General features: G+C 41.4%; 1 protein-coding gene across 7 annotated transcripts; it reads left to right on the plus strand.

The window, feature by feature from the left end:
• Nucleotides 1-27,095, plus strand: SLC19A3 (solute carrier family 19 member 3). Of its 7 annotated transcripts, none has more exons than XM_050752115.1 (7): nt 1-4,098; nt 4,753-4,881; nt 11,641-11,792; nt 14,702-15,530; nt 17,743-17,935; nt 25,585-25,726; nt 26,333-27,095. In XM_050752115.1, the coding sequence occupies exons 3-7, from the start codon at nt 11,643-11,645 to the stop codon at nt 26,507-26,509; spliced, it is 1,491 nt and encodes a 496-aa protein (XP_050608072.1). In that variant the 5' UTR covers nt 1-4,098; nt 4,753-4,881; nt 11,641-11,642; the 3' UTR covers nt 26,510-27,095. The 7 variants fall into 7 exon arrangements, with proteins under 7 accessions (XP_050608072.1, XP_050608070.1, XP_050608071.1 ...); XM_050752113.1 differs by lacking the exon at nt 4,753-4,881 and having other exon boundaries at nt 1-3,553; nt 3,961-4,098; XM_050752114.1 differs by lacking the exon at nt 4,753-4,881 and having other exon boundaries at nt 1-468; nt 3,961-4,098.
• The last annotated feature ends 861 nt before the right edge of the window (nt 27,096-27,956 follow it).

Consider the following 27,956-nt stretch of genomic DNA (forward strand, 5'->3'; position numbering starts at 1 on the left):
CGCTTGGATCCACCCGGCAGCCGCGGGTGAGTGGTCGTCCAGCAAGTGAGCGATTTGGTGAATAGACACCTCCTTCTGTAAGTAAGAACATCTCGGGGGGAGAATTAATGGAAACAGCACTGTCATCCCTCGGCCTCAGCAGTGTCGCCTCTCTCTTCCCGGGTTCGGAGAGCTGGGGGCGGGGTCCTGGCTCCGCGGACCTGGGCTACACTCCCAGCTGCGTGAGGAGCTCTCCCGCCGCGCCGCAGCCCGCGTGCTGGGACTCACCCAAGTGGGTTTGTCTGGAATTCCCATTTGCAGCCTTCTGGAAAAGCAGATTAAATAAAATCACCATTCTCGTAAAGTGCCAGCACCTCCTATGGTTACACCCCGCGTTCACAGATTTTAACTGCAAAGGCGTTTTAGCACAGAATTCCAAATTCCAATCCAAGGATGGAGAAAAGGTCCTTCCTAGTGAGAAAAAGGAAGGTGAGTTTGAATTTAAGAGAGCAGGGACTTTTTTGGGAACCACTTCAAATTTAGTTAATTGAAACTAAAAGAAAACACAACTGCGCTTTACAAAAACACTGCTGGGAAGAATACCTAAGTCATCAAATAATAAATAAATAGTGTGACATCTATTTACCAAATCAATGTCACCTCCGCAAATGTGCAAAAGGTTGGTACTTTCCGAGTGCTTCAAGTTTGAAAAGGGTAAAGATATAATGTTCTCTAAAAGTACTCTCAGGCCGGGGGTGGTGGCTCATACCTGTAATCCCAGCACTTTGGGAGGCTGAGAGGGGTGGATCACTTGGGGTCAGGAGTTCGAGATCAGCCCGGCCCTGCCTCTACTAAAAAGGCAAAAATTAGCCTGGCATGGTGGCGGGCACCTGTAATCCCAGCTACTCGGGAGGCTGAGGCTGAAGAATGGCTTGAACTTGGGAGGTGAAAGTTGCAGTGAGCCAGGATTGTGCCACTGCACTCCAACCTGGGCGACAGAGCAAGACTCTGCCTCAAAAAAAAAAAAAAAAGTACTATCATGTGTTTTGCTCCTATCAATATTGAAACATTGGTGTCTGCTGTGGCAAAAGGTGTTTTTCATCGAGGCACATATATTAAATAGACCAAAACATAACTTCCCAAATATCTTATAAGATTATCCTAGTAGTAGCTGAAATGCACAAAAATACCAATTTCCTTCAGTCATTATTGGTAAAACACCAACAAGACTCATAAGGTTGTATAATGGTAAATGCATACACATTTATTTAACATGCACACAGGGAGACTCAGAGTGATGGATTACCCACCTTGCAACATGTCTGGGAAGCTTATAGACTACCCTGGCAAATAAGGTTATGGGAGGGAGGAGAAGAGCAGTTCTGTTGAGGGGCCTGCTAGGGAGAATGAATGGGCCAGGGGAGAGAATAAGCTACAGTATCCTGTGAAAGGGTCTGTTCAGGTGTGGGGTATATTCTTGGTCTACCAGGGAGGGGAAAAGAAACAATTGCTCCTTTTGGTGGGTCTGGATCTTTGGCAGATAAAGGCTTTGTTGAGCTGGGAGCAGGGAAGGTCAGAGAGACATGAGAGTCTCTAGCATGTTAAAGCCCCATATTTTGGGGTATCGGCTTCTGAGTCCCACCACTTAATAGTGATGAAACTGGTGAGTCTGTAATAGCCAGATCAAAGAAGAATCCAAAGAATGGGTATGTTTGTAGATCAGGAATATTGAATAATGAAATATATAGAGATCAGGAATATTGAAACTGGTTTTCCATGGGGGAAAGGAAGACTGTTGTCCTTCACAGGATAAACCTTATTTGCATGTCTATAGACAATAATTATTTAACATTGCCGTCAGTTGTTAAAATTTACAGAGTTGTCAAATAGCTCCAATGACCTCTAATTTTTCTTTAATCCAATTTTTTCCCTACAATCCCACCTTCTCTCAGTGCATTTAATCAGATACTTCCACCGCATCTCAATGACTAGATGGTCAGTTGACTTTCCTTTTATGTTTTGTTTGGGGTTTTCGAAGTTTTTTTTTTTTTTTTTTTTTTTTGAGATGGAGCCTCGCTCTTGTTGCCCAGGCTGGAGTGCAGTGGCTGGGATCTCGGCTTACCGCAGCCTTGACCTTTCCAGTTCAAGCAATCCTCCCACCTCAGTCCCCCAAGTACCTGGCACTACAGGCACACGCCACCACACCTGGCTAATTTTTGTATTTTTTTATAGAGATGAGGTCTCGCTACTTTGCCCAGGCTGGGGTCAGTTGACTTTCTAAGCTGCTCCCATCAGTTTCATGGTTTTCTTAGGTATATTCCTCCTGCTCTACCTACGACTAGATTGATCTGAACATAGACATAACAGAATACACAGAATTTGGAAGGGAATGATTAATTTACCAGCAAATACCTCATGCAAATTAAAAGGAATGATACCATATATGATAAAATAAAAGCTGAAGCATCTTAAAGATCACTTGGGCTGGGCACAGTGGCTCATACCTGTAATCCCAGCACTTTGGGAGGCCGAGGCAGGCCAATTGCTTGAGGCCAGGAGTTCAAGAGCAGCCTGGCCAACATGGGAAAGCCCCATCTTTACTAAAAATAAAATTTTAAAAATATCACGTTTCTGCTCTTACAAAAATAAACAACAGAACTATTCTGGCCCACATATTGAATATCTGGGTCTAGTTCATGTCTTTGGAAGTTGTGTGGAGTGCTTTATTTCAGCAAAGATTTTTTTTTTTTTTTGGTGGGGAGTATGGGGATTTACATAAAGGATTATAAATGGATGATAGGGCTGCTTTGTAGTTTTTTAAGAGTCTAGGTCACTTAGCACAAAATTCTATAGATGCTAAATTAGGTGACTTTAGTAAGAATAGTCAGGGGCAGGCCGGGTATGGTGGCTCACACCTGTAATCCCAGCACTTTGGGAGGCTGAGGGAGGCGGAGCACTTGAGGTCAGGAGTTCAAGACCAGCCTGACCAACATGGCAAAACCTTGTCTCTACTAAAAATCCAAAAATAGCCAGGCCTGGTGGCAGGTGCCTGTGGTCTCAGCTACTCAGGAGGCTGAGGTGGGAGAATCTCTTGAACCCAGGAGGCAGAGGTTGCGGTGAGCAGAGATTGTACCACTACACTCCAGACTCCAGACTCCAGCCGGGACGACAGAGGGAGACTCCATCTCAAAAAAAAAAAAAAAAAAAAAAAAGAATAGTCAGGGGAAGGTGTTATTCATTTGTCATTTGTTTATCTCTCTAATAACTTGTGTTTCAGAAAGATCTGAATCTGGGTGTCCGCTTTTTTTTTTTTTTTTTTTTTAATGGGATTTCAAATGGCATTGGCTGCAGAAGAGGGTGGGCCCCGGTACATAAAGCCACCAGAAGCGGATGGGCTTCTGCGTATAAAGCTATTGCTCTTGGCAGCTCTGTCTGAAGGAGGAGGACAAGAGACTCCAAGGAGAGGAAAGCGATTTTCATAGTGGCAGGCAGCAGAAGGAGCAAAAGTTGGATCTGAAGGCAGGAAGCCAGCTTGGTTCTAGAAAGAAAGAAACCGTGGGCACAGAAAAAACAGGTAACTCAAGGGGTCCTCCTGCCTCGGCTTCTCAGATTCAGATTCCATTTGTATTAATTGAAGAATGTTATATGTGGCCAGACTTACAAGGTTGATTAGCCTGTCCTAGTTTTGCTTTATAGGCACTGTTTTCATCAGCAATTTTCTGGGACAGACTCATGTTCAAAGAACCTGTTCGGTTTTCCTATTATATGGAGGCCTTGCCCTGATGTGGAATTTAAATTTAAAATAGTCATTGCACCACTAGAAAAAGTCCAGAGCTACAGAGAGTTGTGCACAGTAAAATGCTTTGAAGGCGGAGAGTAGGATGCATTTCTTTAAATTGAGGTATAATCTACATACAAACAAAGATTTTAAGTTTCAGTGTTTATAATTGTATACCACCCGTGTAACTATATCCCATCAAGATACAGGATATTTCATCAACCCAGAAAGTTGCCTCCTGCCCTTTCACCGTCAATTCTCCAAGATGACCGCAATTGTGATTTCTATCAGCATGAAGTAGTTTTGCCTGTTTTGGACCTGGAGTAAATGAAATCTTCATGGTACGTCCTTTTTGTGTCTGGATTCTTGTACACAGGATAATGTTCGAGTTTGGTTTATTTTCTTCCGTGTATCAGTGATTTGTTTTTGTTTTTGTTTTTCAAATTTCAAATCATCTTTATTGAAGTTCATCTTTTTCTTTTAATCTGTTTTCTGTTGCTTATAACAATACCTGAACGTGGGAAATTTAGAAATAAAAGAGCTTAGTTCTTACAGTTATGGAGGCTGGGAAGTCCAAGGTTTAAGGGGCACTTCTTTCTCATATGGACTCTAAAGAATCCCAAGGGGGGCACAGGTATCACATGGTCAGATGGCTAAGGCTGCTAGCTCAGGGCTTTCTCTTAGAAAACCACCAGTTCCCCTCCCATGGTAACCCATTAATACATTAACCTTTGACTCCATTAATTCATGAATGAGCTAATTCATTCATGAGCACAGAGCCCTTATGATCACTTCTGAAAAACCCCACCCACCCCCACCTTTTTTTTACAACAGGGTCTCACTCTGCAGCCCAACCTGGAATGCAATGGTGCAGTCATGGCTCACTGCAACCTTGATATCCTGGGCTCAGGGGATCTGCCTGCTTCAGCTTCTCAGTAGCTTGGACCACAGGCATGTACCACCATGCCCAGCCAATTTACTTAATTTTTTTGTAGAACCATGTTCTCGCTATCTTGACCAGTCTGATCTTGAACTCCTGACCTCAAGCAATCCTGCCTCAGCCTCTCAAAGTGCTGGGATTATAGGTGTGAGCCACTGCACCCGGCCTGGGATTAAGATTTAACGTGAGTTTTGAAGAGGACAGATATTCAAATCCTAGCAGTATGGTTTACAAATAAGAAAATGTATATCGTAAGTGTATAGTATTAATACATGAGTTTGGACAAATGTTTGTAATCATCACCACAATCAAGGTGTAGAGTGTTTTGGTCACCCCAGGAAGTTCCCGTGTGCTCTATTGCAGTCACTCTCTTCCCTAACTCCCACCCCAGGCAACCCCCAATCCAATTTCCATCACTACAGGTAAGTTTTGCTTGTTTTAGGACTTTATATGTTAATGGAATCATACATTTTTGTGGCTGGATTCCTTGACACAGCAAATTTTTTTTTTTTATATTCATTCAAGTATTTGCAATAGTTCACTCCTTTTTATTGCTAATTAGTATTGGTTGCCAAAGTTTATGATTGTTTATTCATTCCTCATTTAATGGACGTTTAGTTGCTTTTCGTTTTTTCACTAATATGAATATATGAACATTCTTAGATAGACTGCCAAATGATTTTCCAAAGGGTTGGTACCATTTTACATTCGTACAAGCAATGTATATGGATTCACTTGCTCTAAATCTTTGCCAACATTTGGTATGCTGGTCTCTGTAGCCATTCCAGTGCTAGTTTTCTCTCCTAGTTTTAACTTAGGATTTCTGATTACTTATGTTGAGTATCTTTGCATTTGCTCTTGGCCTGCTACATCTTTTGCAAAGTATTTAAATCTTTTGTTCATCTATTCTTATTGAGTTGCAGGAGTTCTTTATTTTGGAGACAACTCCTTTATCAGATATTGCTTTTATGACTATTTTCTCTTAAGTCTGTGGCTTCCCTTTCTAATGTATTTGCCTTTGTGTGTGTGTGGGGGGGGGGGGTATTTTTCTGTACAGACAAAAAAAAAAAATGTTGTCCAGGCTGGTCTTGAACTCCCAGGCTCAAGTGACCCTCCTGCTTCAGCTTCCCAAAGTGCTGGGATTACAATCGTGAGCCACTGCACCTGGTCTCTTTACAGTTTCTTAACAGTACCTCTTGAGAAGCAGATGTGGCTTTTTTTTTCTTTTTTTGAGACAGAATTTCATTCTGTCGCCCAGGCTGGAGTGCCATAGCGCGATCTCGGCTCAATGCAACCTCCACCTCCTGGGTTCAAACGATTCTTCTACCTCAGCCTCCCGAGTAGCTGGGATTACAGGCTTGTGCCACCATGCCTGGGTAATTTTTGTATTTTTAATAGAGACAAGGTTTCGCCATGTTGGTCAGAGTGGTCTCAAACTCCTGACCTTAAGTAATCCACCTACCTCGACCTCCCAAAGTGCTCGAACTATAGGCATGAGCCACGGCGCCCGGCCTCCTTTCCATTCAGTTTCTTAACCGTACCTCTTGATAAGCAGATGTGGCTTTTTGATGAAATCCAATTTATCATTTTTTTCTTTTAAGATTCTTTTTATCATTTCAAATATGTGCCAGTCCCTAGGTAACAAAGATCTGTTTCCTTCTGGATGGCATGCTGTGGGATTAGTATTTGTTATGTCAAATTAGTTTTTGTGTGTGGAGTGAGGTAGTGATCAGTAAGATGCATTTCAAGTAAGATGAAGTTACAGCCAGAATACAATAACTCCCTAGAAGTTGGTGGAAGCACCTTCCAATTTTTTTGTTTTTGTTTTTGTTTTTGTTTTTGAGACAGAGTCTCACTCTGTCACCCAGGCCGGAGTGCAGTGGCACGATCTTGGCTTACTGCAGCCTCCACCTCCTGGGCTCAAGAGATTCTTGTGCCTCAGCCTCCCAAGCAGCTGGGATTATAGGAACCCGCCACCATGCCCAGCTAATTCTTTTGTATTTTTATTAGAGATGGGTTTTCACCATGTTGGCCAAAGTCAAAAGTGCTGGCTGAATCAACACCTCTGTGTATCCCCACAGTGTCCATGGCCGTTTTCTTCAGGGCTCATGTGGTGTGCTGCAACAGGGTTAGGGGGCAGGTGCACGCTGGTTTGTTGTACCGGTGCAGCAGGGAGACCTGCCCAGGGTCACCGTGGCTCCGGAGTGGAGCAAAGGTCAAAGCTCAGGGTTCACCTCCTCAATCTGCTGTTGTAACTAACACTGTGCCTCTGCAAACTCTCCTGTGCGTCCAAGTCCACCAAGGTAAGGTCTGTTGTGGATTTAGCTGCTCTGAGTCTCTGCTAAAAGGAGCAGCTGATGAATTGACTCTTTCTTTCTACTTTCAGCATCTTCACTGCATGTTTCAAATCGTGAGAGCCTGATAGGCTGAGTTTTGTTTGGGGAAAGTGCCTTTTTTTCCTGTTGTTGTTATTAACACAGTCATTCTCTGTTGTCCAGGTTGGGGTGCAGTGGCGTGATCTCCACTCACTGCAACCTCCACCTCCCGGGTTCAAGTGATTCTCCTGCCTCGGCCACCCAAGTAGCTGGGATTACAGGCACCCACCACCACAACTGACTAATTTTTGTGTTATTAGTAGAGATGGGGTTTCGCTATGTTGGCCAGACTAGTCTTGAACTCCTGACCTCAGATGATCCACCTGCCTTAGCCTCCCAAAGCACTGGGATTACAAGCATGAGCCACTTAAAAAAATTTTAATCTACTTTTAAAAAAATTTTAAAAATTTTTTAATCTACTGTTTACACAGTGTTCTTGTACCTTTTTAAAAAGTGATGGAGCTTATAGTAATGGGTGAGGATTACTGCTACAGCAGCAACTTTTAAAAGGACTATCTTGTGATTTGGAATGCATAGAAAATGAAGGGGAAAGGTAAACATCTGGCTTTCACAGGTATGAACTCAGAAAATCGAGTCAATTCACGTCCTCACCTTAGAAGCAGTGGAAGCAAAGGGACGTTTAGAGTGCTTTTTAGAGACCGATAATATTACGAGGTCAAAATGGAACGACAAATGGAAAAAGGACAAAAGGACAGTCTATTCCAGAATAGTACTTTCTTGTGGAGGATGTGATCCTCCGAGACAGCACAGGTGGTTACTGTGTTTATAAGGGACATGTGTTCACATTTAGTCCATTTTTTTCCTCTGCATTTTTTTTTTTTTCCAGACAGGGTCTCACCCTGTCGCAGAGACTGGAGTGCAGCGGCATGATTATAGCTCACTGCAGCCTCGAACTCCTGGGCTAAAGTGATCCTTTCACCTCAGCCTCCCAAGTAGCTAGGATTATAGGCATGCTCCACCACACCAGGCTAAATCTTTGTTTGTTTGTTTGTTTCATCAACTTTATTTTAAGTTCCAGGGTACATGTGCACGATGTGCAGGTTTGTTACATAGATGAACGTTTGCCATGGTGGTTTGCTGCACAAATCAACCCATCACCTCTGTACAAGCCAAGCATCCATTAGCCATTCTTACTCCCCCTGCCTCCTCGTTCCCCTGGCAGACCCCAGGGCATGCTGTTCACCCCCATGTGTCCATGTGTTCTCATTGTTCCGTTCCCACTGGCCAGGTTGCCGAGAAGAAGAAATGCTTTTACATTGTTGGTAGGAATGTAAATGAGTTCAACCACTGTGGAAGACGGTGTGGCGATTTCTCAAAGATTTAGAAGCAGAAATACCATTTGACCCATCATTCCTGTTACTGGGTATATACCCCAAGAAATAGAAATCATTGTATTATGAAGATACATGAATGTGTATATCTTTTTTTTTTTAAAAGAGATTGGGCCTCGCTATGTTGTCCAGGCTGGTCTCAAACCCCTGACCTCAAACAATCATCCTGCCCTGGCCTCCCAAAGTGTTGAGATTATAGGCATGAGCCACTGAGCCCAGTCTTCCTCTACAACTTCTAACTTAGTGCCATGTCCCATAGTAAGATAGTGTACATTATGATTATGTATTTGTATTTATATATTGCTGACCTAAACAGAAGTTTCAGAAAAAAAGCTTAGCCTTTCTCTGCAATGCATTCTGATAGTTAACATTTTTTGTACCATTAAAAAAATCCCAACACTTTGGGAGGCTGAGGTGGGCGGATCACCCGAGGTCAGGAGTTTGAGACCAGCCTGGTCAACATGGCGAAACCCCATCTCTACTAAAAATACAAAACTTAGCCGGGCATGGTGGGTGCCTTTAGTCCCAGCTACTCTGGAGGCTGAGGAAGGGAAATCACTTGAACCTGGGAGGAGGAGGTTGCAGTGAGCTGAAATCGTGCCACTGTGCTCCAGCCTGGGCGAAAGAGTGAGACTCCATCTCAAATAATAATGATAATAATAATGATAATAATAATAATAATAATCCTGTTTGCAACCCCATACTAAATTTCCTTGACACCACAATATGAAAATCACTGTTTTAAAATAAACTGAAATTGGATTTTTGTTTTTATTTTTGAGACAAGATCTCACTCTTGCCCAGACTGGAGTGCAGTGGTGCGATCACCACTCACTAACACCTTGATCTCCTGGCCTCAAGTGACCCTCCTGCCTCAGCCTCCCAAAGTGCCGGGTACCATGCTCAGCTTAGAACGGGGATTTTGAGGATATAGCCAGGCTCTCTCAAACAGAAGGTAAGAGGAAAGATAGCTGAACTTGGAATTAGGAAACTGAGGCCAAATCCAGGCTCTGATGTTTGTTAAAGGTGAAAATCAGCACAAACCTTACTACCTCTAGCCCTCCATTTGTCCCCATCTATCCGGTGACAACCATCCCGCCTCCATGTGCCTCATAGAATGCTCAAGGAAAAATTAAATCATTTTCAAAATGTAAAAGTTATTTTAAAAGATTGTGTAAGTAATTCAATTATCATAGTCCTAGTCATAAATGGTAAAGCACTCGTAGAGCTGAGGACCTTTCTGTCCTTTAAGGGATGCAGCTAGGAAGTGAGATGCACTCAGGAAAACCAGGCAGCACTTGAATTTATTCTCAGTGGTGAGGCGTGACTCATGCCCTTCCCTCTGTAAGACTGCCTTCCCTAACTCCTGGATTCTTGCCTGTTCCTGACACTTCTTTTCACCCTTACCCTTCTTCAGGTAGGCTGTAATTGTTTATTTATTCAATTCATTCAGCATCTTCCTGCTATGTATTAGGTGCTAAGTTAGGCACTTAAGACAGAGCGGTGAACCAGGCAATATGATCTGCTCTTCTGGGCTGGCGCTTTAGTAGGGCATGTATTAGATAGGTTTTTTTTCTGCTTGACTGTCCCAACTAAATTGATTTGGACAGCAGTATTAGAACCCTAAAGAGACAAAAAGATAGATCATCCAGCAGGCTTTCAGCAGCCTGTGGATCACTGTAGCAAAGTCATAGGTCTCAGATGCATGGAGAAGATGATGACCTGGATTTAGTGAACAAATCCATGGTCAGCAAAGGTGGAGAGGAGGCTCTGGATATAGAGGCAGCAGATGCCACCGCAGCAAAACCACTCTTCAGAAGATGACCAAGCCTCCGTGATTACCTGTCCCGGACAGCCGTTTCTATAAGATCATTAACAACAAAGAAAGCAAGCACCAGCAAACCCAGCAGCGCTCCAGGAAGAAGAGAAAGCCCTGTTTTCGGGACTAAGGGAGTAGGTGAACAATCACTCTAATTTGCCTTTGGCAAAATTTTCACATCGTCAGCATTGCTCACTGATGCTGTAATGCTAGTTTCAAAATCTGATCGCCCTTGTCTCTCTACTGCTTACTCAAGGGCTTTGTTGACATAAACAGCATTTACCCTGTTAAACTTAAGAGAGGAATTATGCAGCTGTCTGGGGTCACCTTGGGAAAGGGTAGGGTGAGTGGCAAGCCGTAATGATGTGACCTAGTAGGTCCTTCCTACCTCCCCAACCCCTAGTAAAGCTCCTCACCCACTGGATACCTGGAATTCCACCCGGGTGACTTGCTATTCTGGAATGAGAATGCTTTTCCTTCTCTCTAGCCTGCTTTCAAACTGTAATTGACCCTAAAAGCTCTATACATGAAACCATAATCTTTAGTATGAATGTGTTTATAAATACACATTTTTCCCCTCACTGTGGTTGTCATTAGGTTAATACCAGCAGCTGAGGGGGCCTCCGGAATGTGGGAGACTGGAGTGGGTGAAAGGTTCCTGACGGGAGTAGGGAGACCTGGATTCAGATCTTGATCATGTGGTTTGAAGCCAGTGTTTAGGCATCTTCCATATGCTCCTCTGGGAATGTGGGGAAATGATATCTATTTTACAGTTATCATGTAGATTTAAGGAGATAGTATGCAGAAAAGCATCATACAACAAATTAGATTCCTTCCTATAAATTTATCTCAGAGGAGTTAACCACATACAGGACCGTCAAAAATCTATAAAAGAGTTACAACAAGGCAAAGCTTGAGCTAAAATGTGGAGGAATTAGTGAATTTCCCTGTGCACATGATAATTCACATGAGATAGCAAGATGTTTTCAAATATAGCCACCATACTATGACTGTTTTTTGTTTTTTCTATGCAGTGACAAATGAGATCCTCTGTTGGGCTTTATGTCTAAAGCTTGAATTTCAAGCAATTTCCTCACTTAAGATCAGGAGTTCAAGACCAGCCTGGCCAACACGGTGAAACCCCATTTCTACTAAAACTATAAAATTATCCAGTCATGGTGGCGGGCACCTGTAATCCCAGCTACTTGGGAGGCTGAAGCAGGAGAATCGCTTGAGCCAGGAGGCGCAGCTTGCAGTGGGCTGAGACCATGCCACTGCACTTCAGCCTGGGCAACAGAGCAAGACTCCATCTCAAAAAAAAATCAGGTTTTCATCACATCAAAGATGCTAAAAAGAATAAGCATCACTTAATTTTCTCTTTGTTTCCATTTGATCAGCCATGGATTGTTACAGAACTTCACCAAGCAATTCCTGGATTTACCCCACTGTGATCCTCTGCATATTTGGTTTTTTCTCCATGATGAGACCCTCAGAACCATTCCTTATCCCATATTTATCTGGACCAGATAAAAACCTGACCAGTGAAGAGGTAAGTTAACATACATACGTATCTTAATGTGGTTTTTTAAATTTTACAGGACTTGAACAAGGATACGGGGCTTCCCTCAACTTGAAATAAGATGAACACATTAAACTCAGTGAGCCCGATTTTCATAATATGTGTCACATAAAGAACTTTTCAAACTATTTCCTCCTCATACTTGCAGAAAATTGCAGCCAAAACACATTACATGTGTTAACAAATTTTTAACTCGCATAGAGTGCTAACATTTGTGTTAATGATAGGAGCCTTTCAGGTCTCCATTGATTCTATTATACTAATCCTAAAACAGCATCACTGGCAGGCACAGGATCTAAATCTAAATAAACTCTCAGGCTGCTGAGGGATAAGCAGGATCTCATAAAGAATTGTGGTATTTCTTTATGACACTGTTTACCAGCAGGTGAGCCATTAACAGCTTTATCTCCCAGCCCTTGCCTCCTTCTCTGGAATGCCAGATTCTTTTACTTAAAAGAGCAACGTCTTTCTTTTTTGTTGTTGTTTCAGATGGAGTCTCACTCTGTCGTGCAGGCTGGAGTGAAGTGGTGTGATTTTGGCTCACTGCAACCTATGCCTCCCAGGTTCAAACAATTCTCCTGCCTCAGCCTCCTGAGTAGCTGGGACTACAGGCATGAGCCACCATGCCTGGCTAATTTTTGTATTTTTAGTAGAGACAGGGTTTCACCATGTTGGCCAGGCTGGTCTTGAACTTCTAGCCTCAAGAGATTCACCCTCCTCGGCCTCCCAAAGTGCTGGGATTACAGACATGAGCCACTGCCCCCAGCCTCGCATTTCTTTATAAGAAGTACAACAAGAAAATGCACTGACCTAACTGTAACATTACCCTGGGCTGATTTTACAATCTCCAGCCTCAGCCTTGAAAACACTATGTAAAGTGTGTGGCTTCACCTGCAAGGCTAATTGGTGCCTCGGGTGGTGAGGTGGCAAGGACAGAAAGGCAAGCTTGTTCTGTAGTATCAGATCACTTAGGGACAACCGTGTTTCCGAGTTGCTCAGGTTGAAGCATGCCACAATGAAGACAACAAAGGACAGATGCAGGGTCAGAAGCAACTCAATGAGTCCACTGGGGTCTGCTTCTGCAGCCACTATGGACCAGTTAATAGACCCTCCTTCCAAGGAGCAGCTCAGTTGTGTGGTCTTTGCTCTGTGGTCTCCTGCTTTCTCCAGCAACCTCAGTGATCCAGGTGTCAAGGTGGGTAAGTTCAGTGATTTGAGAGGTTGCGGCACTCACCCATCATGCCCCACAGATCAGCAACTCCAGTCCTTCCTATTATGAAAATTGATATCCTATGCATTTCTGACTAAATCCGTGAGATGATATATATTAAATTGAGGCATAGACAAATCAGCAGAATGGTTAGGGGGAGACGGGGAAAGGTTGGGAACCTAGCAAATTTGCCCAGGAAGGAAAATGAGATGCATTACTTGCTTCCACTCTATAATGTGGCAAAGTTATTTACTCTTTCCCTATCTTCCCATATCTTTCCAGATGTTGGAAGGACTGAAATATTTGACATCGTGATAGATCACATGAAAATAAAGGCTGTTGGATTCTTTTTGTTGTTGTTGCTGAGATGGAGTCTTGCTCTGTTGCCCAGGCTGGAGTGCAGTGGCACGATCTCGGCTCTCTGCAACCTCTGCCTCCCAGGTTCGACCGATTCTCCTGCCTCAGCCCCCCGAGTAGCAGGGATTACAGGTGTCTGCCACCATGCCTGGCTAATTTTTGTATTTTTAGTAGAGACAGGGTTTCATCCTGTTGGCCAGGCTGGTCTCGAACTCCTGACATCGTGATTCACCTGCCTCCGCCTCCCAAAATGCTGGGATTACAGGCTTGAGCCACCACGCCCAGCCTGGATTCTTTTAACATTATAGTCTACTTGTCTAATGTTAGTATTTGAACAAGAAGGAAATGGTATTTTTTAAGAATCTTGGGCCGGGTGTGGTGGCTCACGCCTGTAATCCTAGCACTTTGGGAGGCTGAGGCGGGTGGATCACCTGAAGTCAGGATTTCATGACCAACCTGATCAACATGGTGAAACCCCATTTCTTCTAAAATACAAAAATTAGCCGGGCATGATGGCGGGTGCCTGTAATCCCAGCTACTCGGGAGGCTGAAACAGGAGAATGGCCTGAACCCAGGAGATGGTGGTTGCAGTGAGCCAAGATCGGGCCACTGCACTCCAGCCTGGCTGGCTGAGCAAGACTCTATCTCAAAAAAAAAAAAAAAAAAAAAGAATCTGAAAAACTTAGAAGTGTCCAAACGCTTTTTAACTCATCTACTCAACTGTACCTACTATTTAAACTTAATATATAATTCAGATTGCACAATAAGCCAATATATTCTTCTACCGGGGTTTATCTAAGTGTATAAGTTGGTTGGTTTTTACCAGTGGGAAAGGAGACTACCTTTTCTTAGTGATTTCCTTGAAAATGAGTTTTCTCGGCCGGGCGTGGTGGCTCAAGCCTGTAATCCCAGCACGTTGGGAGGCCGAGACGGGAGGATCGTGAGGTCAGGAGATCGAGACCATCCTGGCTAACCCGGTGAAACCCCGTCTGTACTAAAAAAATACAAAAAACTAGCTGGGCGAGGTGTCGGGCGCCTGTAGTCCCAGCTACTCGGGAGGCTGAGGCAGGAGAATGGTGTAAACCCGGGAGGCGGAGCTTGCAGTGAGCTGAGATCCGGCCACTGCACTCCAGCCTGGGCCACAAAGCGAGACTCCGCCTCAGAAAAAAAAAGAAAAAGAACATGAGTTTTCTCATTATGTTTCTCCATAACGTGAATAATTTCCAATTGGATGCAGAATTTGAGGTACAAACCACAGGTAGCTTAGTAAAGTACCAGTGCTTCACCGTCATGCAGTGTACTAACTTTGCAGATGACAAATGAGATCTTCCCCGTTTGGACATACTCCTACCTGGTGCTGCTGCTGCCTGTGTTTGTCCTCACCGATTACGTCCTCTACAAGCCGGTCATCATCTTGCAAGGTATCAGTTTCATCATTACCTGGCTGCTGCTCTTGTTTGGCCAAGGAGTGAAGACCATGCAGGTTGTAGAGTTCTTCTACGGGATGGTGACCGCCACCGAGGTGGCCTACTACGCCTACATATACAGCGTGGTCAGCCCCGAGCACTACCAGAGAGTGAGCGGCTACTGCAGGAGCGTCACGCTGGTCGCCTACACAGCAGGGTCCGTGCTGGCCCAACTCTTGGTATCCCTGGCGAACCTGTCATACTTTTACCTCAACGTCATATCCTTGGCCTCTGTCTCCGTAGCCTTCCTTTTCTCACTTTTCCTACCAATGCCCAAGAAAAGCATGTTTTTTCATGCAAAACCCAGCAGAGAAATAAAGAAGTCATCGAGTGTGAATCCAGTATTAGAGGAAACTCACGAAGGTGAAGCGCCAGACTGTGAAAAGCAGAAACCCACATCAGAAATACCCAGCACTTCAGGGAAGCTGCATAAGGGCCAGCTGAACAGCCTGGAACCCAGGAATGTGACTGTGGAAGTTTTTGTGCAGTGGTTCCAAGATCTGAAGGAGTGCTACTCCTCAAAACGTCTTTTCTACTGGTCTCTGTGGTGGGCTTTTGCCACAGCAGGTTTTAACCAGATTTTGAACTATGTTCAAATCCTGTGGGATTACAAGTCACCTTCCCAAGATTCTTCCATCTATAATGGGGCCGTAGAAGCTACTGCGACCTTTGGAGGTAAGCAAATGTCACTTAATCTTCCTTTGTTGGCTTTTCCCCCTTAAGACCGTTTCTCCAGGTACCGAACTTCATGGTGCGAATTAGCTCTGTTCAGAAGGCAGCATAATTTTTTTCAATCAAGAATGAAAGTCACTGGAAAAACAAGAATACCATGATTTTCTACCATATTGTAGTTCCAACAAGTAACTCTTTTTTTTTTTTTTTTTTTTTTTGAGACAGAGTCTCGCTCTGTCACCCAGGCTGGAGTGCAGTGGTGCGATCTCAGCTCACTGCAACCTCCACCTCCCAGGTTCAAGCTATTCTCCTGCCTCACCCTCCCAAGTAGCTGGGACTACAGGCGTGTGCCACCACGCCCAGCTAAGTTTTTCTGTATTTTTAGTAGATACGGGGTTTCACCATGTTGCCCAGGATGGTCTCGATCTCTTGACCTCATGATCTGCCCGCCTCAGCCTCCCAAAGTGCTGGGATTACAGGCATGAGCCACTGCACCCAGGCACAACAGGTAACTCTTAGGAGCTCAGGGCTTAGCACCAAACAATGAAATTCTAGTTGAATCCCTAAGATTCCAATTCATCATTAGCACAAAGGTTAATAACGTGCCCTGTTCTTTTAGGATTATTTTTAATATCAAAATATATACATATATGTGTGTATGTTTTTATTATTTTAGAAAATAAATTAAGGATTCCAAATTCTCACTGAGGGTTTCGTTAATACAGGCTTTGAACTAAGTAGCATGCACCTAAAACAGTTCTAGGCTATATACCAACAACTTGCAAAAGCAGCTTTCTCATGATATTTAAATGAGGGGTGAAGGAGATGTGAAAGGCAGGATTTTAATATCAGAGGGAAATCTGTCTTTGAAGTTTAATCTACAATAAATGTTTATTTCCTAATAACTGGAAGCTTAAATGTCAAATGAGACTTTGAAGGTATTTTTTAGGAAGTGAGATTTTGCCCCACCCTCATTTACAAAAGGTTTTAGAAAACTCATGTGACCTCTATTTTATTATTATCTCCCTTTTGGGAAGCTTCAAGTTTAACTCCTGGAAACTAGGACTGTGCCAGAATTGCTTCACTGAAATTGTTGCTCCTACATTCCAAATCCATGGGGGGAAAATAATTATTTTTTTTTCCTCTGTAGTCATGATCATATGTAGGAAAGTTAGTCATATGTCTGTGCAGTACTTTGAAATCTAAATACCTTTTGTTTATTTATTTATTTTAGACAGAGTCTTACTCTGTTACCCAGACTGGACTGCAGTGGCATGATTTCAGCTCATTGCAACCTCTGCCTCCCGGGTTCAAGCGATTCTCCTGCCTCAGCCTCCTGAGTAGCTGGGCTTGCAGGCACCCGCCACCATGCTGGCTAATGATTGTATTTTTAGTAGAGACGGGGTTTCACCATGTTGGCCAGGCAGGTCTCTAACTCCTGACCTCAAGTGATCCACGCCCTTCGGCCTCCCAAAGTGCTGGGATTACAGGAGTGTGCCACTGTCCCCAGCCCTAAATACCTTTTACTTTTGTTGAAGAGAACCACACACAAGTACTAACCCTAATTACTGTCAATTATTCAATTTCTTGAACTCTGTCAGTCTATACCGATGTTTTCACCCAAAGCTTCTCAAGTAAATTATGTCAGATGTTGAAGACTTTAGAGTGGAGATTGGAAATAAGACTAAGATTACTAAAGATTCATAATAAAGACTAACACTGGGTGGGGCAAGAAAAAAGACTAAAGCTATCCGTGTAACACATCTGATACTCATCGCTGAAAAAGACTTACAGCAAAAACCGAGAAAAGAAGGGCAAATAGAGAGGCCGCATGTGTTCCCAGAGAATTGATTTCATCCTTTTCCATCCCTGCATGTTGTGTTGAGTGACTAGGTTAACGTATCATTTCTCCTTACACTGCCGTGGTTAGGAACCTTTCTGGCCCCTCTGGAGAGTACAGTGCCTGGTGTATAGTTGATACTAATTAAAAGTGTGATGACTAAGTGACCGAAAGAATAGCAAGTGAAAAGAAAAGCCAGAAGACGACGTGGTTGAGAAAAGGATAGATCCACATTCATGTCGATCACACAATTTTGTGAGAGCAATATATTTATCTTTCAGAATTACCCAAGACCTGGGTTTTTAAGAGAGGGCGTTGATGTTTTCTTGCATGCAAAGTCATTGTGTTTGATTGCCTTCAATGTTTTGTTTTCAGGGGCTGTGGCTGCCTTTGCAGTGGGTTATGTGAAAGTCAACTGGGACCTTCTAGGAGAGCTGGCTCTGGCGGTCTTCTCAGTTGTCAATGCAGGTTCTCTATTTCTCATGCATTACACAGCCAACATCTGGGCGTGCTATGCTGGCTATTTGATATTCAAGTCCAGCTATATGCTTCTTATAACCATAGCAGTGTAAGTTTTACCAACCACTCCTAAAACTGAACTGTATTACTCTCTCTTCTGTCTTCCTAAGCTTTCTCTAAGAACTTCAGAAGGATTTTAGTCAATTGCAATATTAAATGTTGACTACTTTATATTAAATTAGACACAACTAAGCCAACTTTTCGTTTAACTATTTGCTCTCTGAATATTGCTACAATATACCTTTAGTCATCAAGGGAAAAAACTCTGCAGGTTTATAAACCAAAAGCAATGATACATTGTCAGGTTTTTCTTTTTGTTTGGTTTGGTTTGAGAGATGGTCTGGCTCTCTTGCCCAGGCTGGAGTGTAGTGGTGTGGTCACGATCACGGCTCAATGCAGCCTTGACTTCCCAGGCTCAGGTGAGTCTCCAACCTCAACCTCCTGAGCAGTTGGGACGACAAGCATGTGCCACCATACCTAGCTAATTTTTCACATTTTGTAAAGATGGGGTTTCACCATGTTGCTCAGGCTGGTCTCAAACTCCTGGGCTCAAGTGATCCACCTACCTTGGCCTCCCAAAGTGCTGGAATTACAGGTGCGAGCCACTACATCTAGCAACATTGTCAGGTTTTGATTTGTTTATCTCCAGCAACTTTCCACATAAGGTGTGATGTGATCTGCTTTTAAATGGTTAGGTTTAGATTTCATTCCTACTTTCATTTGGTTGCTGGAGAAATTCTAGGCACATACTTTTGTGACACAAAAGATTCTCAGGAAAGTTATTACAAAGTTGGAGACTAAAAAAAGTAGATGCAAAGATAACAAGAAACCTTTAGCTGCAGTCATATATGGAACCAAGTAGTTTTTCTTTTCTTTCTTTCTTTTTGAGACAGGGTCTCACCTGGGCAGGAGTGCAGTAGTGCAAACATAGCACACCACAACCTTGATCTCCTGGGCTCAAGCAGTCCTCCCAACTCAGCCTCCTGAGTAACTGAAACCACTGGTGCACACTACCATGCCTGGCTAAATTTTCAATGTTCATTTTTGTAAAGACAGAGTGTCGCTATGTTCCCCAGGCTGGTCTCGAACCCCCGGGCTCAAGTAATCCTCTGGCCTCAGCTTCCCAAAATGGTAGGATTACAGGTATGACCCACCTTGCCAGGTCTAGTTCTTAATCATTTTCTAAAAATGATTTCTGGGATTTAGAGTTTCCTATCATTTTTGCTTCTCAGAGATCTCTTTAAGAAAGAGATCTTTAAGAAAGAGATCTCAGCTCTTTAAGAAAGAGATCTTTCTTTAAGATCTTTAAGAGATCTCTTTGTTTCTCAGAGATCTCTTTAAGAAAATGATTAAAAAACCATTTGGTTTCATATAAAAGTACAGCTAAAGCTGACTGCAGAAAATATGCTTTGCTATTAACCAAAAGAGATGAGAAACATTTGAATTTCAAATTGCATGAAAGAAGTGGAGACAACAGCTTCATCGAGTTTTGGTTTTAATTTGTGAAAAAAGTGTTTTATAAACAATTTACCACACAGAAATATGAGCACTCCGGGGAAAAAATCATCAAAGGAAAAAAAAATTAGTTGGTATGTTTATTTTCTTCATGGAAATGTCTTAGTTTAATCAGAATCATGCATCTTAGGTTGCTTTTTTTTTTAATGTGAGGATTTTGTTAAATGATAAATGATTATATCATTTCTTTGCATTAAAAAAGAAATATTCATGGCTGGGCACAGTGGCTCACATCTGTAATCCCAGCACTTTGGGAGGCCAAAGCAGGTGGATCACCTGAGGTCAGGAGTTCGAGACCAGCCTGGCCAATATGGTTAAACCCCGTATCTACTAAAAATACAAAAATTAGCTGGGCATGGTAGTGAGCACCTGTAATCCCTGCTACTGGGAAGGCTGAGGCAGAAGAATCACTTGAACCTGGGAGGCGGAGGTTGCACATTCTCATCAGCATTTATTGCTTGTCTTTTGGATAATTCTAATTGAAGTGAGATAATATCTCATTGTAGTTTTGATTTCCATTTCTCTGATCAATGATGTCGAGCACCTTTTCATATATCTGTTTGCCATTTGCATGTCTTTAAAGAGACGTCTATTCAGATTTTTGCCCATTTTTCATCTGATTATTAGACTTTTTTTCCCTATAGAGTTGTTTGAACTCCTTCTATAGTCTGGTTTTTAACCCCTTGTCTCGTGGGTAGTTTGCAGATTCGTTTTTCCATTCTGTGGGTTGCCTCTTTCCTTGGCTGTGCAGGAGCTTTTTAACTTGATGTGATCCCATTTGTCCATTTTTGCTTTGGTTGCCTGCATTTGTGGGGTACTCAAGAAATATTTACCTACTCCAATGTCCCAGAGAATTTCCCCAATGTTTTCTTGTAGTTGTTTCATAATTTGTTTTCTTGTAGTTGTTTCATAATTTGAGGTCTTAGATTTAAGTCATTAATCCATTTGGACTTGATTTTGTATATGGTGAGAAATAGGGGTCTACTTTCATTCATTCTTCTGCATATGGATATTCAGTTTTCCCAGCACCATTTACTGAAGAGACTGTCTTTTCCCCAATGTATGTTCCTGGCATCTTTGTTGAAAATGAGTTTACTGTAGATGTGTGGGTTCACTACTGGGTTTCTGGGTTCACTCTTCTGTTCCATTGGTCTACATGTCTGCTTTTATGTCAGAACTATGCTGTTTTGGTTACTATAGCTCTATAGTATAATTCAAAGTCAGGTAATGTGAGTCTTCCAGTTTTTTGTTGTTGTTGTTGTTGTTTCATTTTGTTTTGTTTTGCTTAGGATAGCTTTGACTATTCTGGGTCTTCTGTGGTTTCACATAAATTTTAGAATTGTTTTTTCTATTTCTTTGAAGAATATCCTTGGCATTTTTATAGGGATTGCATTGAATCTGTAGATTGCTTTGGATAATATGGGCATTTTAACAATACTGATTCCTCCAGTCCACAAATATGGAATATCATTCCATTTTGTGTGTGTGTGTCCTCTTCAATTTCTTGTATCAGTGTTTTATAGTTTTCATTGCAAAGATATTTCACTTCTTTAGTTAATTCTTAGGTATTTTATTTTATCTGTAGCTATTGTAAATAGGATTACTTTTTTGATTTCTTTTTCAGATTGTTCTCTGTTTGCATATAGAAATGTTATGGAGTTTTGTATGTTGATTTTATGTCCTGCAAATATACTGAACTTATTTATCAGCTCTAATACTTTATTGGTAAGAGTCTAAGTTTTCCTAAATGTAAGATCATATCGTCTGCAAGCAAGGATAATTTGACTTGATCCTTTCCAATGTGGATGCCCTTTATTTCTTTCTCTTGTCTGATTGTTCTAGATAGGACTTCCAGTGCTATGTTGAATAGTGGTGGTAAAAGTAGGCATCCTTGTCAGTTTTCTCCCATTCAGTCTGATACTAGCTGTATGTCTGTCATATATAGCTTTTATTATATGGAGTACGTTCCTTCTATACCCAGTTTTTTAAGGGTGTTTATCAGGAAGGGATGTTGAATTGTATCACATGCTTTATTTAGCATCAATTGAATGATCATAGTTTTTGTCCTTCATTCTGTTGATGTGACTTATCACATTGATTGATTTGCATACGTTAAATGATCCTTGCATCCCTGGGATAAATCCCACTTAGTCATGATAGATTATCTTTCTCATGTATTGTTGAATTCAGTTTGCTAGTATTTTGTTGAGAATTTTTGCATTGATATTCATCAGAGATTGGCCTGTAGTTGTTTTTTGTTTTTAATGTGCCTTTGTCTGGTTTTGCCGTTAGGGTAATACTGGCCTGGTAGAATTAGTTTGGAAGTGTTCCCTCCTCTGTTTTTTAGAATAATTTGGATAGGATTGGAATTAGTTCTTTTATAGAATTCAGAAGTGAAGCCATTGGGTCCTGGGCTTTCCTTTAGTGGGAGGCTTTTTATTATGTCTTCAATCTCATTACTTGTTATTGGTCTGCTCAGGTTTTGGATTTCTTCATGGTTCAATCTGCGTAGGTTGTTTGTATCTAGGAATTTATCCATTTCTTCTAGATTTTCCAATTTATTGGCATATACTTGATCACAGTAGCCACTGATGATTCTTTGAATTTCTGCAGTATTGGTTTTAATGTCTCCTTTTACATCTCTAGTTTTATTTACTAGGGCCTTCTCTCTTTTTCTTAGTCTGGCTAAAGGTTTGTCAATTTTATCTTTTCTAAAATCCAACTTTTTGTTTCATTGACCTTTTGTATTGTTTTCTTCATTTCAATTTCATTTCTTTCTGCTCTGATGTTTATTATTTCTTTTCTTCTACTAATTTTGGGTTACGTTTACTCTTGCTTTTCTAGTTCTTTAAGATGCATTATTAGGTTATTTATTTGAGGTGTCTCTTCTTCTTCTTTTTTTTTTTTTTTAAGAGACAGGGTCTTACTGTGTTGCCCAGGCTGGAGTGCACTGGCATGATCATCTCTACTCACTGCAACCTCTGCCTCCTGGGCTCAAGTGATCCTCCTGCCTCAGACTCCTGAGAAGCTGGGACCACAAACGTGCACCACCACGCCTGGCTAATTTTTTGTATTTTTGGTAGGGACGGAGTTTCACTATATTGACTAGGCTGGTCTAGAACTCTGGAGCTCAAGTGATTCATCTGCCTCAGCCTTGCAGAATGCTGGAATTACACACATGGGCCACCACACTCGGCCTCTCTTCTTTTTTTATGTAGGCACTTGTAACTATAAACTTCCCTCTTAGTACTGTTTTCACTGTGTCCTATAGGTTTTGGCGTGTTGTGTTTCTGTTATCATTTGTTTCAAGAAATTTTTCAATTTCTCTCAATTTCTCAATTTCTTCATTGACCCACTGGTCATTCAGGGGCATATTGTTTAATTTCCATGTGTTTCTATAGTTTCCAAAATCCCTCTTGTTGATTTCTAGTTTTATTCTATTGTGGTCAGAGACAATGTTTGATATTAATTATTTCAAATTTTTGAATATGTTTTAAGAGTTGTTTTGTGACCTAACATGGTTTATCCTTGACAATGATCCATATGCTGAAAACAGTATGTATTCTGTGGCCAATGAAAAGTTCTGTAAATATCTATTAGGTCCATTTTTCCTATAGTACAGATTAAGTCTGATGTTTCTTTATTGATTTTCTATCTGGAAAATCTATCCAGTGCTGAAAGTGGGGTTTTAAAGTCTCTAGCTATTATTGTATTGCATTCTCTTATCTCTTTCTAGTTCTAATATTTGCTTTATATATGGGTGCTCCAGTGTTGGGTGCATATATATTTACAATTTTTATATCCTCTTGCTGAATTGACCCTTTTATCATTGTATAATGACCTTTGTCTCTAGTTTCTGTCTTGAAATCTATTCTCTCTGCTATAAGTATAGCTACAAACCCTGTTTTTCTGTTTATTTCCATTGGCATGGCATACCTTTGTCCATCACTCCATTTTCAGTCTATGTATGTCTTTATAGGTAAAATGTATTTCTTGTAGGCAACAGATCATTGGGTCTTTCTAAAAATCCATTCAACCACTCTCTTTTGAAGAGTTTAAACTGATACGTAAGGACTTACTCCTGTTATTTTGTTATTTCTTTTCTGGTTTTGTGGCCTTTTTCCTTTTCTTTCTTCCTTTTAGTGAAGGTGGTTTTCTCTGGTGATATAATTTAATTTCTTTTTTACTTTTTGGGTATCCATTGTATGTTTTTCAATTTGAGATTACCGTGAGGCTTGCAAATACTATCTTATAACCCATGATTTTAAGCTGGTAACAACTTAAGACTATTTGCATAAACAAACAAGCAAAAAGAAAACTAATAAAAACTCTACAGTATAACTTTGTCCTCCTGCTTTTTAACTTTTTGTTGTTTCTCTTTATATCTTATTGTACTGTCTTGAAAATTTGTAGTTACTATTTTTGATTGGTTCATCTTTTAGTCTTTCTACTTACAAGAGTAGTTTATACACCTGTTGCAGTGTGATAATATTCTGTGTTGTTCTATGTGCTTATTATCACAAGTGAGTTTTGTGCCTTTACATGTTTTCTTATTGCTCATGAACGTCCTTTTCTTAGAGATGGAAGTACTCCCTTTAGCATTTCTTGTAGGACAGGTCTGGTGTTGATGAAATCCCTCAGCTTCTATTTGTTTGGGATGGTCTTTATTTCTCCTTCAGGTTTGATATTTTCACTGGATATACCATTCTAGGGTAAAGGTTTTTCGCCTTCAGCACTTTAAATATGTCATGCCACTCCCTGGTTCTAAGTCTTTTCTAAGACTGAAAAGTGTGCTGCCAGACATGGGGCCTCTATTGTATGTTATTTATTTCCTTTCTCTTGCTCCTTTTAAAATCCTTTTTTTTTTTTTTTTTTTTTTTGAGAAGGAGTCTTGCTCTGCAATCCTGGCTCACTGCAACCTCCACCTCCTGGGTTCAAGTGATTCTCCTGCCTCAGCCTCCTGAGTAGCTGAGATTACAGGCACACACCACCACGCCTGGCTAATTTTTGTATTTTTAGTAGTGATGGGGTTTCACCATGTTGGCCAGGATGGTCTTGATCTCTTGACCTTGTGATCCACCTGCCTTGGCCTCCCAAAGTGCTAGGATTACAGGTGTGAGCCACAACGCCCAGCCTAGAATCCTTTCTTTATCCTTAACCTTTAGGAGTTTGATTATTAAATGCATTTAAGTAGTCTTCTTTGGGTTAAATTTGCTTGATGTTCTGTAACCTTGTCCTCGGATATTGATATCTTTCTCTAGTTTTGGGAAGTTCTCTGATATTATCCCTTTGAATTAACTTTCTACCTCATCTGTTTCTTTACCTCCTCTTTAAGGCCAATAACTTAGATTTTCCCTTTTGAGGCTATTTTCTAGATATTGTAGGTGTGCCTCATTCTTCTTTTTTCTGTTGTCTCCTGACTGTATTTTTAAATAGCTTGTCTTCAAGCTTGCTAATTATTTCTTCTGCTTGATCAGTTCTGCTGGTATGAGATTCTGATGCATTCTTCAGTATGTCAATTGCATTTTTCAACCCCAGCATTTCTGCTTGATTCTTTTTAATTATTTCAATCTCTTTATTCAGTTTATCTGACAGAATTCTCAATTCCTTGTTTGTGTTATCTTGAATTTCTTTGAGTTTTCTTAACACAGCTATTTTGAATTCTGTGTCTGAAAGGTCGTATATCGGTTTCTCCAGGATTGGTCCCTGGTGCCTTATTTAGTTTGTTTACTGAGAACATGTTTTCCTGGATGATCTTGATGCTTATGGATGTCCATCAGTGTCAGGGTATTGAAGAGTTGTATTTATTGTAGTCTTTGCTCTCTGGGCTTTTTTGTACCTGTCCTCCTTGGGAAGGCTTTCTAGGTATTCAGAAGGTTTTGGGTGTTATGATCTAAACTTTGTCTGCATTAGGGAGCACCCCAAGCCCAGTAACACTGTGGTTCTAGCAGACTCTAAGAGGTACTGCTTTGGTGATCTTGGATAAGATCCAGAAGAATTTTCTGGATTACCAGACAGAGACGCTTGTTATTTTCCCTCACTTTCTCCTAGATAGTCTCTCTCTTTCTCTTTGCTGGACTACCTGGAGCTGGAGGTGGGTGACACAGGCCCCCCACTAATTTCTATCTTTTGAAGACTTCCACCCATGTTATGGTTAAAATGCTTATTTATGTTTAATGATAGATTTCAGATTGCAGTTAATCTGAGTGTGGAACGCTATGCCCTGGTATTTGGAATCAACACCTTTATTGCCTTGGTGATTCAGACCATCATAACTGTGATTGTAGTAGATCAGAGAGGGCTCAACTTGCCAATCAGCATTCAGGTAAGCTGTAATACTTCTGTTTTCAACTAGGTAACCTCAAAGGTTTCTCAACCTTGCAACAAGCAATATTTAAATTTCTTGAGTTCCTTGGTTAAGCAAATTTTAATATATACAACTCCTTAATTATCATACTGTAACACACCAAGTATGTTTTGAGCAATAATTGTAACTAGGACAACATTTACCTGGATAATGCAGGTAAGAAGTAACTTCAGTGCTTAAATTTATTCTTGGAGACATTGAATGTAACATTGCACCAGCCTCCAAACAAAGACATAGAGACAAATTAATGAATTTTAGTGTTTTTTTGTTTTGTTTTGTTTTTTACTATTGATGATAGTAGCTATGATTTTAACCCAAGCAACCTGCTCTGAAGCCAAGACTCTTAGTCACTGTATTGCTTACATCTTCTTACTTGATCTTGATTTCTTACTTGATCTTGATTTCTTACTTGATAGGACAGTATTGTTCAACCTAAATGACCCCACATTAAAAACCTGGGTCTCAGTTAACCCATAATCCAAGCAAACCAACAGTATTATGTTGTATTATCATTGACATAGATGGTCATATTTTATATGTGGCTAATTATTTGTTTTTCTCCAGTTTTTAGTTTATGGGAGCTATTTTGCAGTAATTGCTGGAATTTTCCTAATGAGAAGCATGTATATTATCTATTCAACCAAATCCCAGAAGGATGTACAGAGCCCTGCTCCAAGCGAGAATCCAGATATGTCTCACCCAGAGGAAGAGAGTAATGCCATCATGTCAACAAAACTCTAACCTCATTGCAATAATTGCAGCAGTGGCTTTTAAAGCTATGCAATAATAAGGAAGGATTTTAAGATGGGTGGCATATGTTTTGCCATAACTTGACATGCTTTTTGCAAATCGGGATTCCAATGGACCTTTCAAAACCACAATGAAACCTCAGCTTTAGACGAGTTCTCTATCTGCCCAATTTTACTGGATGCAATTGACAGAACCCATCGTCATAATTAAACAACCTATATTGGGGACCCCCCTGTGACCAGTAGCAGCTGGAAAATTCTGGTTTTTCTCACTTGTACGGACATGCAGATGGTGTGGAACCAAACCATGAGAAAACTCCAGCCATCCTGGAGTTGGTATTCACCATTTGTGGGGAGAAACACTAACTGGACGGACCCTATTGCTTGGCTTAAATACTTGTTTGATCTTACCAAAGAAGTCAACGCATGGGACCTTTTTGTCAAAAGATCCATTTTCTTTCTTCTTCTAATAAGTGTATTTCTGTTTAAGTTATAGTTCTCCAAGAGAATTACAAGGTTTATCCCATTTCTAAGGGCTTGTCTTCAACTCTGATAACAGCATTATTCACAAGTTATGATTTGATAGTATTATTATTTAATTTTTTATGATTATTTTCCATGTTGTGCTCTGAGTTTTGCTGTTGAAAGTCTACCTCAAGAATAGCTCCAGACCCTCTTGTGTATTTGCAGAATGACACTCAGGTCATTTCCCAGTGGCCTGGGAGAGGCAGGGAGCCTTCTCTCCACCACCATATAGAGGTGTTAATGCATCTATGGGCCAGGTGCAGTGGCTCACTCCTGTAATCCCAGCAATTTGGGAGGCCAAGGTGGGAGTTTTGCTTGAGGCCAGAGGTTCAAGACCAGCCTGGGCAACACAGTGAGACCTGACTCTACTAAAAAATTAAAAAATTAGCTGGGCAGCATGGTGTGTGCCTGTAGTCTCAGCTACTTGGGAGGTCATGGGGGGAGGATGGGTTGAGCACAGGAGTCAGAGGCCGCAGTGAGCTATAATTGCACCACTGCACTCCAGCCTGGGCAACAGAGTAAGACTCTCATCCCCCTCTCCCAATAAACAGCACCTGTGTGATGTCTGTCTAAAATAGGAACACTTAAAGGAGGTTTCTAGAAGTATTAGAAATAAGAAAACACTGATGGAGGGAGTGGAATGAAACACCTGTTTTTTGTTTGTTTGTTTGTTTGTTTGTTTTGAGACAGAGTCTCGCTCTCTCACCCAGCCTGGAATGCAGTGGCGTGATCTTGGCTCACTGCAAACTCCGCCTCCTGGGTTCAAGCCATTCTCCTGCCTCAGGCTCCTGAATAGGTGGGACTATGGGTGCGCACCACCATGCCTGGTTAATTTTTATATTTTTAGTAGAGATGGGGTTTCACCATATTGGCCAGGCTGGTCTCAAATTCTTGACTTCAGGTGATCTGCCTGC

Source organism: Macaca thibetana, chromosome 12 (assembly GCF_024542745.1).
Source record: "Macaca thibetana thibetana isolate TM-01 chromosome 12, ASM2454274v1, whole genome shotgun sequence".
In the NCBI taxonomy this organism is placed as follows: Eukaryota; Metazoa; Chordata; class Mammalia; order Primates; family Cercopithecidae; genus Macaca; species Macaca thibetana.

What these genes read in the sequence shown, in the direction of transcription:
- SLC19A3 (XM_050752112.1), top strand. Translation starts at nt 6,784, where the DNA reads ATGGCCGTTTTCTTCAGGGCTCATGTGGTGTGCTGCAACAGGGTTAGG. An exon ending in CTTCTTATAACCATAGCAGT is followed by an intron (nt 17,936 to 25,584) that starts GTAAGTTTTACC and finishes GTTTAATGATAG; the next exon opens with ATTTCAGATTGCAGTTAATC. An exon ending in ACTTGCCAATCAGCATTCAG is followed by an intron (nt 25,727 to 26,332) that starts GTAAGCTGTAAT and finishes GTTTTTCTCCAG; the next exon opens with TTTTTAGTTTATGGGAGCTA.